The sequence below is a fragment of the Cricetulus griseus genome, chromosome 3, assembly GCF_003668045.3.
Source record: "Cricetulus griseus strain 17A/GY chromosome 3, alternate assembly CriGri-PICRH-1.0, whole genome shotgun sequence".
NCBI classification, from domain to species: domain Eukaryota; kingdom Metazoa; phylum Chordata; class Mammalia; order Rodentia; family Cricetidae; genus Cricetulus; species Cricetulus griseus.
In genome coordinates this window covers 42201883-42216997 of record NC_048596.1, presented here as the reverse complement: position 1 = coordinate 42216997, position 15115 = coordinate 42201883, and the positions used below count along the sequence as shown (strand labels likewise).

The window sequence follows — 15115 nt, the reverse complement described above, 5'->3', positions numbered from 1 at the left end:
TAAAGCTTTACAATTTTCAGACCTAGAGTGGCTTGTTTTTATCTTCAAAGGTATGCTGATTTGTTGGTGACTCTCAGGCTTCAGGGTTTATAAGCAAAACTAGAATTACTACTTGGAATTGCTTGTGACTGAGGAGCTACTCTTCCAGGTTATCTTCTACAAACTATGGAGAGAAGTTTAAGAATCCTCTGGTATTCTGCCACTTAACATTTGTAGTTTTATGGTGTATTGAAGAGGAGCACAGGGACCATCAATATGAGGAAGAGCTAAGAAGATTGGACATTGAGTCTGCACACTAACTTCAGGACTGGGTTGCGTGTACACTTGTAGTGAAGGCTTCCCTGCCTCTTCATGGCCTCCTATGGAAGGGCTGACTTCCTTCCACATACTGTGACTCTCCCTCCTCATGTTGAGTTCTGATTCTATCTAGGCTGATAGTGTGGTTATTTCTGTGGAACTGTCTGTCTCAGACCCTTCAATACTCTGAGCTTTCCAAGAACTGGAAAACAATGTTATGTGCTCACTTAACAATTTTGTTTTTTAAAGCAACTGCTATATATCAAGTCAAGGTATAGACTAAAACAACAACAACAACGACAACAACAACAACAACAACAACAACAACAAAACATTGATTTTATCTTTTACTGAAGGAACCGGCTTCCCTTTTGGCAGCCATAACAGCCGAACACGTGCTTGCCATAAACCTACCTTGGTCACGTAGAGGTCAGATGCCTGTCTCGTGACAAGGAACCCATCAGAAGTTAGTCACTAGAAAGTCAGATGCCTGTCTCGTGACAAGGAGCCAATCGGAAGTTAGCTGGTGGCGCTATGCTTTACGACCCTGGGTGTGCTTTACGGACAAGCGCACAGCAATGACGTAGAGAGCATAGCAACCACCCTGGGAGGGCCTATGAGCCATAACAACCAGTTGACCAATCAACACAGGGCAAGCCCTCCAAGCCTGGAGGCACACCAATCCTGAGCCTGTGCGTACCCCTAGACACTCCCCTTACGCTGCCCTATAAGATCTTTTGGGAGACCCAAGGAGCCGTCTTTTTCTAGCCGTCTGCCATGGCGGGTGGGTGAAAGACCCGAGCTAACATGGGGTTAGTTCGTTAAATTACAATAAAGCCTCGTGCAGTTTGCAGCAAGCTCTCGAATCTGCCTGGTGATTGGGGTGACCGCGAACCTGGCCTGAGACCCCGGATACTTGAGTTTTCGGGGGTCTAACATTACGATCTAATAATAGTGTTATAGTATGATGAAACAAATGCCCTTAATTATTGGCAGATACTCAAGGAGAAAGTGCTCAGTTGTATCTTTGGGAGAAAGAAGATAACATACAATCTGAGGGATGAGGAGTTGTTTGTCACATGGAAGAGAATAAAATGTACTGCAGGTAGAGGGAACAATATTAAGAAGGCAGAGCCAGAGATGTGCACTAAGTTAGGTCATTTCAGATGTTACCCGTTACACTTGTACAACCTTTAATTCTTTATCACCAACTCCCTTTTTATTTTATTATTATTATTATTTTTATTTTGCTACTGCAGAGACAAGGTTGAGAAAGAATGAGCTACTCTGCTGGACTAGTTTACAGAGAGTTTGTAAAAGCAATTCTAGAGTCAGCTACATTTTTTTTTTCTGTCAAAAAGTCCAGCTTTATCGATACTGAGTGTGTCAAGGAGATAGGGAGAAATGAAGCTGTATGACCATAGGGACTGGACTCTGAAGGGTTGAGTAAGAAGGCCCAGGCTTCTTACTAATCCTAGGATTTTAGACTTGACCTTTTAACAGTGGGGAGCCACAGGATGCTGTGAAGGAGGGACATGATGAGAGTTTTGTTCCAGAGAGTGATCCTAACTGTGACAAACAGAAGGAAAGGTGTTAGTGAGTGTGTGAGTGGAATCAGGTTGTTGTGAAAATGGGGGTAAGATAGAAGTTGCTCTGGACTAGGTCATGACAGAGAAGGGCTAGTAGGTTTGGATGCAAGATGATTCTGAAAGAAAATAAACAGGACTAGAAGACATGGCAACAAAACAAGGACATCAACAAGAGCAGGAGCTTAACTGTTGCTGACTTATTATACAGAGGTTTGACGATGTCCATACATCCGTACTTCTACGAAACCATCATCTCCTGTCAAATATCCATCCGAACACCCTTTTATTCCCTTGTTTCACAAAAGATCTGAGCAGGCTAAGGTTGATCTTTTGTTTGATAACCTTAAATTCTAAGCATTTAGAATGGAGAGAAGTGAACATTATGAATGTACTGTAATTTCCTACATCCTTGTGGTAGGAAATACGTCAAATGTCTTTTGAACATAAGGCTCATCATACTTGGCATGGAAGGCAGCCACTGCAGTGTGTGGGACAGCCATGTGCAGAAACTAACTTGGATCTTTCGGGGCCCAGGTCAGGAAAGCACAGGGCAAAGCTATTCCTGGTTTTAAAAGAGTATGGCCGGGAGGGCTCATTCTGTCCCTTAGAAAGATGCTTGAACATCAGAACAAGATAGTTTTCTTGGGCTGAGAGTCTGCAGTTGTGAAAAGGACTTAAAAAGAAAGGACAAAGGAGAGACAGTGAGTGCAGTATGCAAGTTCCTGCTGGGAGCCAAAGGAGCTTCAGGAGTCCCTGCCTGGAAAAAGAGAAAAGGTAATAGCAGATGCAGTCCCCTCCAGGGACCAGCCACATGAGAAAGTCCAGACAAAGGGGGCCAGGAGGAGAAAGAACAGAGAAGATGGGATCTTACTGGGCAATCACACGCCCTTCATCTCCTACCCTGACTTGGATTGCAGCTACTTCTCAGCAGTTGGCTTTTATTGATTTCTTTAACTAGCTTGGGCTGAAGATGGTGCATGGTGAAAGAGGAGTTGGCATGAACTGTGCTTGGATAATGAGTTCAACAGGAATATGACAGTTTGCCATGTCTAGAGGTGGTGCACTTGGACCCTACACTTTCTGAGATCAGGCAGAGGGAGGAAGGTGATTCATCCATGCTGGCAAAGGGACTTCTAAGGACAACACAGCTGCAACCACTCTGTGAAGACCCTGTACACGTGCTCGGTAAAGCAGAGCTTGCTCAGCTCACCCAGAGTCTGACAGTTGCTTTAATTGCTAATAAGATGGTGTCGAAGAGTGAGAAACACAAATATGAGCAGTCCTGTCTCCTGCCCCCAATTGCAAGGAAGGACTGTGGTCTAGTGCAGGTCAGGGAAACGGGGTGTGCGATTCCAGGCAACTGTTAAGTCCATGTTTCTGATCTTGTATTTATTAACTTCATGGAAAATATCTTTCTCTCTGCCTTCCATGTATGTTCCCTTGTAAATTCATAAATGAGACAAAAAATTATGATGGGTAATTCACATGAGATAATAATCCATGAAAACTATCATTTTTGGTGAAAAGATATAAAACAATATAGCTAAATTGTTACACTTCCCCAAAAGTCTTAAGGGTAATCTTAACTCTACTTATGAGGTGGGCAATGTGAAGAGAGAAATTAAATTTTTGAAGGGGAAAATGGAATAAAATTGATGGTAATTCTCTGTAGTGTATGCAATAATTATGGAAGCCTGGGGCTGGAGTTAACCTCCTTCCTCTATCTCCAGATGGTCTGGGCCTAAATAGTCCTGTAAAGCTGCCTTTCTGTGTCTGCCTTTGTCTCACTGTCTCTGTCTGTCTCTTTGTCCCTATCTTGTGTCTGTCTCTCTCCCTTGCTCTCAAGCTTTCACACTTCTCATCCATCTTGAGTACTTCTCATTGTAATGTACTTAATGAGTCAAAGTGAAGAAGAACTCCATTTTCAAAGGCCCAGTCAGCAAGGTATGGCTGAGATGGGGGGTAGGGGGGAGTTTACTCAGCTAGATGGAGTTTTAAAGGTCAGTTATACTAGATGGCATAGAGAGATGCCTGGAAGATATTTTGAAGCCAAATTACAGAAAAGTATGGAAACCAACTTTTTTTGCATACCAATTCAACAATAAAGCAAAGTTTAGAAACAAACCACCCATGGCCAGGTTCAATGGGAAGCAGGCCACCTCTGCTTCAGCAGGGAAGCAAACTGACAGGCAAGGTGACAATTTCGTGTTTGTAGCTGTGATGTTATAAAACGGGGACCAGCTTGCAGCTCCTAAAATAGCAAATGACCTTCTGCAGCTCTGATTCCAACCACTCAGCGGGTTTTTTTTCCCTTCACCAAAGTGGCTTATTTTAGCTCTCACTAGACATTTCAGCAAATGGTGCTCTCTGAGGGCTACACTGTCTCAGTCGTAGGTCTCGCATCCCACAGGTGGTTTCATTAGGATCTCAGGTCCTGGGAGTGAGGAGAGTTGAGCAGATCTTTAAAAACTGCCACTATTAGGATTATTACCCAGAGCATGCTGCCTGCCCTAACTGCACAGAGAAGATTGAGGTGAATACTCTCCATGGCTCTGGAGGGCTGATACCTGAATTTCCCAACCCTCTCCTTTCCCCTCTCAAGTGAACTACACCCCCATTTGGTTTCTTTTACAAGAGATTTTTTTTGGAAATATTTTTCTTAAAATGCTATACTTTAGCTTCAATCAAAAATGATTAATGGATCTTTAGTTTGCAATTTGCCTTACGGATCTAGAGAAGTGCTGAGCACTCTGTTTAGTTTATGTGACTGGTGTGGATTGGGGATGCCTAGGGGATTTGCTTGGAATTAATGCCAGGCTGTCTCCATGGACTCTCTGAAGGCAGGTTTAAGCCCCTCTGTTAGGTTGCATCATCTCAAGGTTCTCCAGACTCCATGCTTTGAGACAGCAACTATGATACATTATTAAAGCAGCTGGCTGGAAGGGGAGGCACTTAATGAAATGCACATTTTGCTTTTTGCCAGTGAGTCACACTTTATACCTTTCTGTTGTTCAATAGAACAAGGGCGATGGTTTCTCATCAATGATGATGTCAGAAGAGACCATGTTGGTTAAGACCTTTCCGTTACTATGATTTTTCTATTTGGGACACATGACCTTTAAGCATGAATAGAATTAAAATACCAGTAACACTGAAGCTTAAATGATCAATCTATTAGTGATCCATTTGCCTTTAATGAAACAGCAGCTTTAGCATTTCTGGGTTGTATTCTTTTTAGTGGGAATTGGTGGTAACAATAACCTATGTATGTTTGTTGGCTCTGCCCATTACTGGGCCTTTATTACTCTCTGCAGTGAGTGAGGATGGCTTCTAGTTTGCTTTTCATGTGAGCTCTATTGTCAACTCATCAAAGAGTAGCAAAATTGATTTTTTACTTTATGGATACTAGCACCAAAAGATGCTTAGAGTTTTCAGGAAATATGCTAACAAAATATGAGGTTATAGTTTGGTAGTTTTGATAATTTATATAGTTATATATTAATGAGAATATGACAAAACACAAATATGAAATAATGAGGTATAGAATACATTTAAGTAATGATAATATATGGCAAAGACTGAGTGAGCAGACTACTAGAATTGTTAAGATTTTCTTAATATTCAGAAAGATTATACCACATCCAATAGCATTTTGACGGAAGATGGGAAGGGGAGAAATTGAGAATACTCTAAAGAGCACATGTAAGTGTCTGTGTTTAAGCTGAGCTGATCCAAAATGCAAAAAAGTAGCAAAAACAAATTAACTGCCTAAGAGGATGTGCTCTCGTTGCTGACTAGTTGAAAGCTGTTTTGGATCATGCATCCTTTGTTTTATTTCAACAGTGCATGCCTAATTTTTGGGAAATTAGAGTTTTCTTTATTGAAACAGTTAACAAAATTGAGAAAGACTCTATTATGAAAACATTCCATTTCAAAATTAACTTTCAAAGTAAAAGACCTCCTCTACAGAACAATGGGGAAAGATGAGTGTGCTTAAGTGTCTACAGTTATCCAGTTTTGAGGCAACTGTGTTCGAAGATGGGGAAGTCAAACACAACCCCTTTCCAACTTCTAGTTCATGCTTTTGAGAAAGTCAATTCATCTCTCACAGCCCTGGTTCCATCCACAGGAGAGTTTAGCCACAGTGACACTGTCTCTGGCTTTGGGAGACAGAGTGCCTGGTATCTGAGGGGCTGACTGGCATATTTTGTTCTGTTTGACTCATGCAAGACACATCCTACAGAGCTAAAGGGAGAGAACAGATCCCAGTTTTAAAGGGACATGGAATTCTGGCATGACAGCCCCAGACAATGGAGTACAAAGTCCATTAGAATCCTTACTGACTCCCCTTTAAGAACTGCGCCTCCCCATCCTGCCCAGAGGACGGTTAGAGGATCACAGATGATGAAATCTAATTATAAAAATTGCTCAGGGCCATCACTAGGATTGATGTTTATTATCTGAATTTTGTTGACACATGGATTGATTGTTAATTTAGATGGAAGCAACCCTTCCCTTCTCACTGCAGTTTTGGAAGTTTAGTCAATACATTTCTGACCTTTAGAAAAAAAAAAAAACAATTTAGAGGTAACCTCTGGAGACCACTTTTGCATTTTCAAACACTTAACTTAAACCTTAAAAAAAGTATCTCGATTTTTTAAATGATTTATTAAATTAGGTGGTCTAAATGATTCATAAGTAGTCCTGAACAAAGCTATCCAAACTGTTCTAGAACCCATTGCTTACAAAGGAGTTAACAGTATCTCCTTATTGACAGGACAGGTCTTTCTAGGCCTCGTAGCCTGGGCTCAATTTTTAAACAGTAAATTTGTTCTCCTTAGTACTGAGAACATATTGTTAAAAAAAGATTACATCCCAAAGTAAAGAAACAATAAAACTTTTCTCAATTCAACAAGTTTCTCTGCATCCTAACCATCACAGAAATAAAGCTTCCTCTAGTTAGATAACCCTGTTCCAGGCTAGTGGTTCAAGAGTTACTGACCTACATCCATTTGACATCAATAGGCATTTCTTGGTTCCGTGGCCACTGTGGTGTCTTAACTCTTAACTAGCTCTTTAATAAACAGACACAAGAAAACAGAGCAGAGTCTGTGGCATCCCAAGCAGTAATAGAGCCAATGTCAAGGCTTGCAGTATGGTGAAGGCATGGCTTGCCACAGTGTAACACCTGCAAATACAATTCCATGTGGCATTGTTGGCGAAAGCCATTTCAAAAGTTACCTTGTAGGTCCCAGCATCCCTTTCTATAAGCAAAGGTAGATCATCCTGCCATGGTTCCGTTTCCTTACTGCAGAACACTTCATATCTATGATGGCTTTTGAAATCGCGTGTATAAAATGGAATTGCCTTTCCAAGGCTTCTCAATGCTTGCTTTTTTTTTCCTTGCCAGCAGATTTAAGAATCTTCTTATGAAGTTTTGAATCTTGTGTCAAAAAATTAATCCTAAAACAGTATCTCTAGGGGAATTCCATTGAAGATCAATTTTCCACAATTTTAACTCAAAATTGAAAAGGTGCTTTAAAAGCTTTCCTTACACTAGTAAATGTTAGCCGGTTAGGGAAGCTGTGTTAAGAACCAAGTGAGCATTTATGCACTGTAAATAGATGTGCATGTTCAAAAGCACTTGGACTAAGCATGTATGTTTGTGTTGATTATAGTATAGACAGACCTTTATATTTGCTTAGAGCCACCCTACTCTCAAAATGCTTTGTGTACTTTCTGAATTATGGGAAATCAGTGCCCTAAGTATGACAGCAGGTGACCTCAGCATCACCACTGGGTGATGTTAGTAGTCTTTCGGGGAGGATTTATTAAAGGGTATCTAGAAAGGTGGATTTGACTGACTATTAAAAACAGCTGCAGAGTTCTTTGTCCTAAGTACCATCTAAAATAATTCATGACTACACAGCAGTTAGAATTAAGTTCTAATCACGGTCGACCCAAAAGTATTTGGCAAATCAGGATGATTAGCCCAGTTCACAGAATTCTTTTCTTTTTTCTTTTTTTTTTGAATAGAAGATAGAATGCTTGAACTAAGCAGACATTGGGAGATAGTCAGTGAGTGATGAAAGAGCATGCTGATGTTAAAGTATCATAGGGGCACGTACATCTCTTTTCAGTGACTGGCCCAGGTGGCACTCTTCAGTAGTCAAGAACAGGCTTTCACTCCATGATCATATTTGTTTTCCCCTCAAAAGAAGCTTGGGAATGACCCTCCTGGAGTGGACCTGTGAGGACAGGTGCATTTTTCCTGAAGCTGCCTCTTTATAGCTGCTCACAGTTGTACTTCCATTGTATATAAACACAAGGGTTTGGGGACTGGCCACACCAACCACACCCTCAGACATGTCTTTTTGTCCCTGACTTTCATTTGGCTATTATTTACTTAGTTATATATGTTTGGGGGGGGCAGCAGATGGGGAGAAGCAAGTGGTGCTTGTCTGTGATTTCATGGTGGTCACAGCACCAAGTACAAGCCTAGAGGAAGGCTTTCTGGGCTCTTAGGAGAGACTTGCTGGCTACTGGCACAGCCATAGCACTGCTATGGATTGCACAGGGCCCACTCACAAGTCCTCTCTTACCATTCTTCTGTGCTCTTCCCATTGTTGTGGCTGAAACAAGGGTTGACTGTGTGCGCACTGCCAAAGCTCTCTGAAAGGTGAGAAAAGCATGGTCTTTTGAGGTCATTTTGTCCAGTTGCCTTCCTTTGCAGAATGGGAGACTGAGACTCAGAATGCTGAACATTTGGAACAAGCCCACACGGATAGTAGGCGGACCTGTGATTTCAAATCTCAGTGTACTTTCTCTAAATGCCTGCAGACTCTGTTGCTGGAGTGAGTGTGAGAGGGGGTTAGAGGACGTTTACAAGATAGACCTTCAAGCCAAGAAAGGATAAACCAAGGCCGTCTGGGTTTACCTTTCTGCAGAACACTTGAATGCTTTCCTCATAGACTTAGTCTCCTATTGGTGCTAATGACCCGTCAGACTGTAACTCTAAACTGAATGTTGCTTGTACTTGTACAGGTGCTAGCAGAGGACATAGATACTTCACAAGCTGCAGCTTGTGTTCTCTGTATCACTCCCCCACAGGAAGTGAAATAGCAGCGGTTATAAAATACTTACTTATAGAAGTCCACACCATTGAAAGGAGCTGCTTTAACTCCATAGCATCTACTCAGAGTTCTTAAATTTTTAAAATGTCTAGAACATTTAAAATGTCCAGAAAAATTTTACAAAATAAAGCACGCTGAGCAATATCCTTTGACTGTCTCTGTAGCTTTAACAGTATGAAGCGCTACATTACAGAGACTAGATCACTTTAGGCCCATCTCCTTATGTAGTCTCCTCTGTTCATGCTTGGTTATGCAATAGACACATCCAAAATGAGGTTTATATCTATGTTTGTTATTTAAAACTCCAGATTCCATGAATAGAACACAAAAGGACTATGAGAATAAACCCATTTTAACACTATGTGGGAACAATGAGACCAGTGAGTCCACATTCCCTTGTCTATATCTGGAGGGAAATGCCTCTGCAAAATATTCCAGGCAATAGGCATGGAAGACATACCATGCCTCTCAGCATTGCAGCCAATTTAAAGATGTATATACATATATATCCATATGTATGTGTGTATATATATGTATATATTCATTCTTCTTTCTTTCAACTTTTAAAAATGTCCTTTGGCTCCTTGAATTGTCTTGTCTGGAACCTTCTAGATACAGTGTCAATCATCTTTCAGCTTAAACGAGCTTTCTTAAGAGGATAATCCCTGCAGCATCCCCTGAGCATCAGAGAGATGTGGTGGTAAGCAGAAGCCAATGGTTCTGTTCTTATTTTTCCGGCTCACTTGCTGAGAATCCTTTGCCTAACCTCCCTTCTCTACCACCAACCACACAGCATTTTATTCCCAGAGACACAATGCATCCATCACGCCAGCTTGAAGTAAATTCCCAGCCAAGCCCTGTCAATACTGAGGCCTAAATATTAATTTGTGGTTGACTTCCAGCCTCTTCTTATTTCATGGTTTCTTTTTCTCTTGGGAGTTGAACAGCCCAGGGATATATTTCTGAAATATCCTTCATTGTTTCTGTTCTCTTAACTGTATTTTGCTTTTCAGCCTCAAAATTCTGAGAACAAAAAGTCTCCTGATAAGAATAGGTCTGAGTAACGGATATTCACCATCTCCCAGACCTTCATGGGCAGGATCACTTAGGACTTAGGTTCCACGACAGTTTAAAAACTTAAGTTACTTAGTTTAGCATGCTTGGATTGAATTAAGGGTCTTATGCAAGGCTGCCTTGCTGCTGATGGCCAGTCTATTCTTTTCTGAATGGTAATTATTTCTTTTGACATCTGTCACTTGGATGGTGAGAGTAGAAACCACGTTTTTGCTCATTTACAATGACTGGAATTTTGCAAAAAGAAATTCTTCAAAGCGTGCCTGGAAGTCTATGATAGCAAAATGAATTGCTTAAGTTAGAATTACTGGTTAGCTTTACTGGTTAGCTAACTCTGTGCTGTGGAAAACAAACTCCTTTTTCTGACCCTTAACCTCATTTAGAGGTTTCCTCACAGTTGACCTGCAGCAGGGGGTGAGCCTCATGCTTACTGACACATGTGAAAAGATTGTCACATTTCCATCTAGACAGAAGCTATTATCATCTGCATCCCTTCTCCCAGGAAGTGAGTTCCTCTGGCACCTCTGGAGAAAGGTTGACTTGGTTTGGGCTTATTCCTGACTTTGATAACACATATAATTGACTTGATGACATATATGCAGTTGTTCAAAATATTATGTTGTAATTCACAAATGCATTTTTATTAAAGATTTCAAAGCTGCAAGATCTTGTTGAACACAGGCTCATCTAAAACTTGGTTTAAATGAAAGCTCTCCTCATAAGGACCCCATCTCAGTACAATGGCAGGACTTCATGTCCCTTACCCTTTCAGAAACCAGAGGAAGCAGTCAGAACCAGTAACCATGAGCGATGCTCACAAATTTCTTATTTTCCAGAGCCTTGAATTCACCATTTAAAATGTGGCTAGGCTCAGATTTTCTCTTTTGTCTGTACTGGACTTTTTCAATGACAACATGCCACCAACCAAGTGGTTCAGATGCCTAATGATCAAATCAAGTCAAAAGGTCAGCAGAAAACCCTGTGAACTTTATGTAGTGTCATGTAGAATGATGTCAGCAGGCATCAAGTGCTAAACGTGCTTTTCTGTAGCAATACCAATGAGCTTCTGAGTGGTTATCGTTTGACAGGAGAAAATACACTATAATACACTGAAAGAATGGCTTTTTATTACTTAGATCTAGACTCAAATTTGTTCTCTGGTTTTACTAAGAATGTGACCACTAGCCTCAGTATTTTCTTCTATAAAATTTATATACAGTTATTCACCAGTCAAGACTTTTATAAAAATTAAAGATAGGATATCATTTAAAACAATGGATACTTAAAGGTACTGCCTATAGCAGCTAGGGATCTTGTATAATAATCACAATAGTGATCTTACCATGTTAATGATAATTCTTAGAAATGGCAATTAACTGCTTTAGAAGTTATAAGTATCAACTCATTTCTCTCCCTGACATAAGCGCAATGACTATTACTGATCCTGCTTTAGAACTAAGACACACAGACATCAAGGAAAAGATTGCAGCTTGACTGCAAACCAGAGTACAGAACCATTCTCTGCTGCCTTCTGGCAGAATGATGCTGTTATGAACTTAGTGGTATAGTGACATGGATGGCAAGCTTTAGATAACTCATTAAGACAAGGCATTCATCACCCTACTGTGCATAGCCTTGTAACTACATACACTGAGATCTATACACTTGGAATGGGATTGTGTCCACTAGGTGGCATTGCTGTTTTAGCAAAATCTGAACAGAGCCCATGTTTAACAGTCTGTTATATTTGAGAGTACTCACAGGACACTTCTAATTTCACCCTCAAAGTCTGATGAAAATTTAGAGCACATGTAGAGATCTGTAGAGACTAGTGATGTCTTGAAATGATTATGAAAAGTTCTCTTTGGGTGTCAGTGCCTCTGCAGGAAGCTCTGACGAGATGTACAGTTACCCAGTTCTTGTCTATCAGCTCATAGAAAAACAGACTGAGGGCCAGAAAGGGAAAGTGCCTGTCCACTGTCCACAGGAGCCTAGAGCCAATGGTTTGGTCTGCAGCTTTCTTATCATAATTTCTATTGATGAAAAGTCATAAATAAACTGTGAATGCTTCGTTTTGTGTATGAGGCCTAGATTGCTAAGTAATTTCCAGTTTTCATTTCACTGGGATTTGAATGTATGCTCCTAACCAATACTACACTCAAGAACTTGTATATTAAGTAGTACCTTACTTTGTTTTGGCACAGCTTTTTGGCAAGATTGCGGGGCCTCTGCATACAAAGGCTATCCCTATGAGTTGTGAATACAGCAAGCAGCAGGTAACTGGGTGAGCACAAGACCCTGGAATCAGGCATCCTGAAGTAGACGCTTGGGCTCTATCAGTGAGCTGCCCTAGGCCTTTGTAGCTCCCTGTTTCTGCAGTAAAATAGGATTTTTGTTTTTACTCTTTAGACTTTTATGAAATCAAAATGTTTGAAAATATTTCTGTTACAGTAAGGATGTGGGTAAAGATAGCAATACAGTGGACTAGTCAGAGTCCAGATATTGGTGCCTCCTGGCTGGGATATTAACAATTTCATTTTCTGCCACATGATGAGCCACTGAAATGGAAAAGTAACATCTCAGGTTTATCATTGTGTGTCATTGCTTCTTCATCAGACACGTCATAAGCAGCCTAGAACACAGCCATAGATTTCATTATATGTTCCCAGCAAATTCAAATGAAAAAGCTATGGGATCCAGACACTTATCTGATGGCAACTAAGCACAGGGCTTATAAAAGTAAGCATAGTGGAGAACTTGGTGGGTCCTTGTTGATGTTGTCCTTATAATATCCCCCTGCCCTAAAACCATGCTTTGTCCTCTTCAAAGATTAGAGATATGGGGTCAAGGAACTCCCTGTTATAATCTACAGAGCCAGGATTAGAACTCAGGTTGCCTGCCCCCTAGCCTCGAAACAGTCATTTCTGCTTTTGCTCTAAGTTCTCCACCGTGAGGTGGACATGTAGCTCTGCTGCCTGGGAGGGAAATGTATTGAGAGAGTTTGCTGCTATTTTTGTGGCAGTCCTTTATTGAGATTAACATTAGACTGTCAAGTTTAACAGGGTGAAACAAAATTACTGTAGATCAGAAGAGGGCTTGCCTGAGATGGGGCACCCCTGAGATTGTGCACTAACAGGTCAAAAGTCATCATAGCTAAAAGATGCTCATGATTAACTTGTTACTCTGTATTGCACAGCCTTCAAGACCATAAGTCTTATTGCTGTGATTCAGAATCCCATGTAAATTTCATGTGTGTACATGCACATGTGTGTATCTCCATGTATGTGGGACAACCTTGACTGTTGCTTCTCAGGGGCTGTCCACTTTGTTATTTTGGGATAGGCTCTGTCTCTGGCTCAGAGCTCAAGTAATCTAGGCTGGCTGGCCAAAGAGCCCAGGAGTCCTTCTCAGTGCTGAGATTATTAAGGGGGGTAACATGTTTTTAAAAAAACATCGATTCTGGGGATTAAACTTCAGCCCTTGTGTGTGAGTGCTCGCCCTAGGATCCTCATGTCAAATTCTTGAATTTAGTTTCGTAAAATTCATAGCTATCTTTTGGGCTGCCTGCTTCACCTTCACAAAGAGGGAAGCAGTACTTTGTGCTTAAGGTGTGCCTACAGCCATCTTTGAGACACATATTCATTGTATTGCTCCTTATTGTGGCCACTTCTCTATGAATAACATTATTTTGGAAAGCTAGGAAATTTTTTTGCTCCCACCAACATTTTTTCTTCTATAAGAATCCAAATTCACTGAGAGCATCCATTCTTCCCTTGTAGATAGCATCTTTCTATTTGTTCCTTCTTCCTTCACTCAAAATAACTTTTATGGGGCAAGGGGATAGTGACAATTGTTAGAGTCTAAGCCAATTTCATTTGCTCAGTAGAAACCAGGTATGCATGCAATTTAATTTAGAGCTGTAAGGGTGCCTTTACTAAGCAGGACTAAGGCACCTTCAAGAGAGAACCTTCCAGAAATAAAACCCAGAGAAGATTCATACTCACCGATCTCAGTCATTGTTATCCCCGGAGCTAACTGCCCGTTGTTGAAAGAGCTATAGGTAAACAAGTTGGGTACGGATGTGAGGTCATAGATAGGTTCTTGCTTTATCTGTTTGATTCCAGTCATGTCCAGTCCTGACTGATCGGGCGATGGCTGACCAGAATCTATGTTGTAATATCCCTCGGATTTCGGCAAGTCAATGACGTGCCCGTTGGCGTAGGTGCCGCCGCTCTCAGTGTTCAGGTTGCTGAGGCCGTTGCTGATGCTGCTGCTGTACACCCTGGCAAGGGCCTCTGCCTCCCCACTCTGCTGCTGCCGCTGCTCCTGCAGCCGCTGCTGGTGCTTCTGCACCTCAGCGTACAGGCTGTCCCGCTGCTTCTTGGACATCCTCCCGAACTTTACAGCTGGGATGGAGACAAGAGCAAAAGACAGCAGTGTGGTTACCATTATCTTTAGCCATTTCACTCTAAGGGACATGGGTGGTTGTCCCTTCAGTATCATATAGACAAATCCCTATTGCTACAAACCAGGCCTTCACTCATTTAGATTTCACATTTAGGGAAATATTATATTTGGAGGGTGTGTTAGCTTGCCTCAGAGTGATGAAATCTGTGTGTTGTCCAGCTTTCTGCTACTCTCACTGAGATGATCAACTTAGAAGTAGAAAAGTTTATTTGTGGCTCACAGTATTAACGACTTTTGTGCCACTGGCACAGTAGGACACTATGTTAGAGAATGTGTGGTAGAGCAATTCAACCCAAGCAAGCAAAAGAGAGGAAAAGGAAGGGGCTGAGGTTCCAGTATTTCCTTCAGACGGATGCTCCCTAGTGACTTAAGGCCTCTCTCCTAGGCCCCACCTTCTAAAGGTTCTACAGCCTCTCAACGGTGGGGTCCACATCCTTAATTTATGTTAAGATATCGACCTTTGGGGGGGCATTCAATACCTAAACACTAACAGTAAGCTAGGAAGAAATGTAAAAATGTGTATTATTTGTCATCCCTATGGAATTGGAAGATGTA

The 15115-nt window shown here is 41.3% G+C and overlaps 1 protein-coding gene across 1 annotated transcript in view; it reads right to left on the bottom strand.

Moving 5' to 3' along the window:
- Positions 1–15115, bottom strand: part of Rorb (RAR related orphan receptor B) — a 182597-nt gene that overhangs the window by 29372 nt on the left and 138110 nt on the right. The window contains exon 4 of the mRNA XM_027406548.2: positions 14098–14499. Within this exon, the coding sequence (XP_027262349.1) occupies positions 14098–14499 (402 nt within the window). The remainder of the gene's footprint in view (positions 1–14097; positions 14500–15115) is intronic.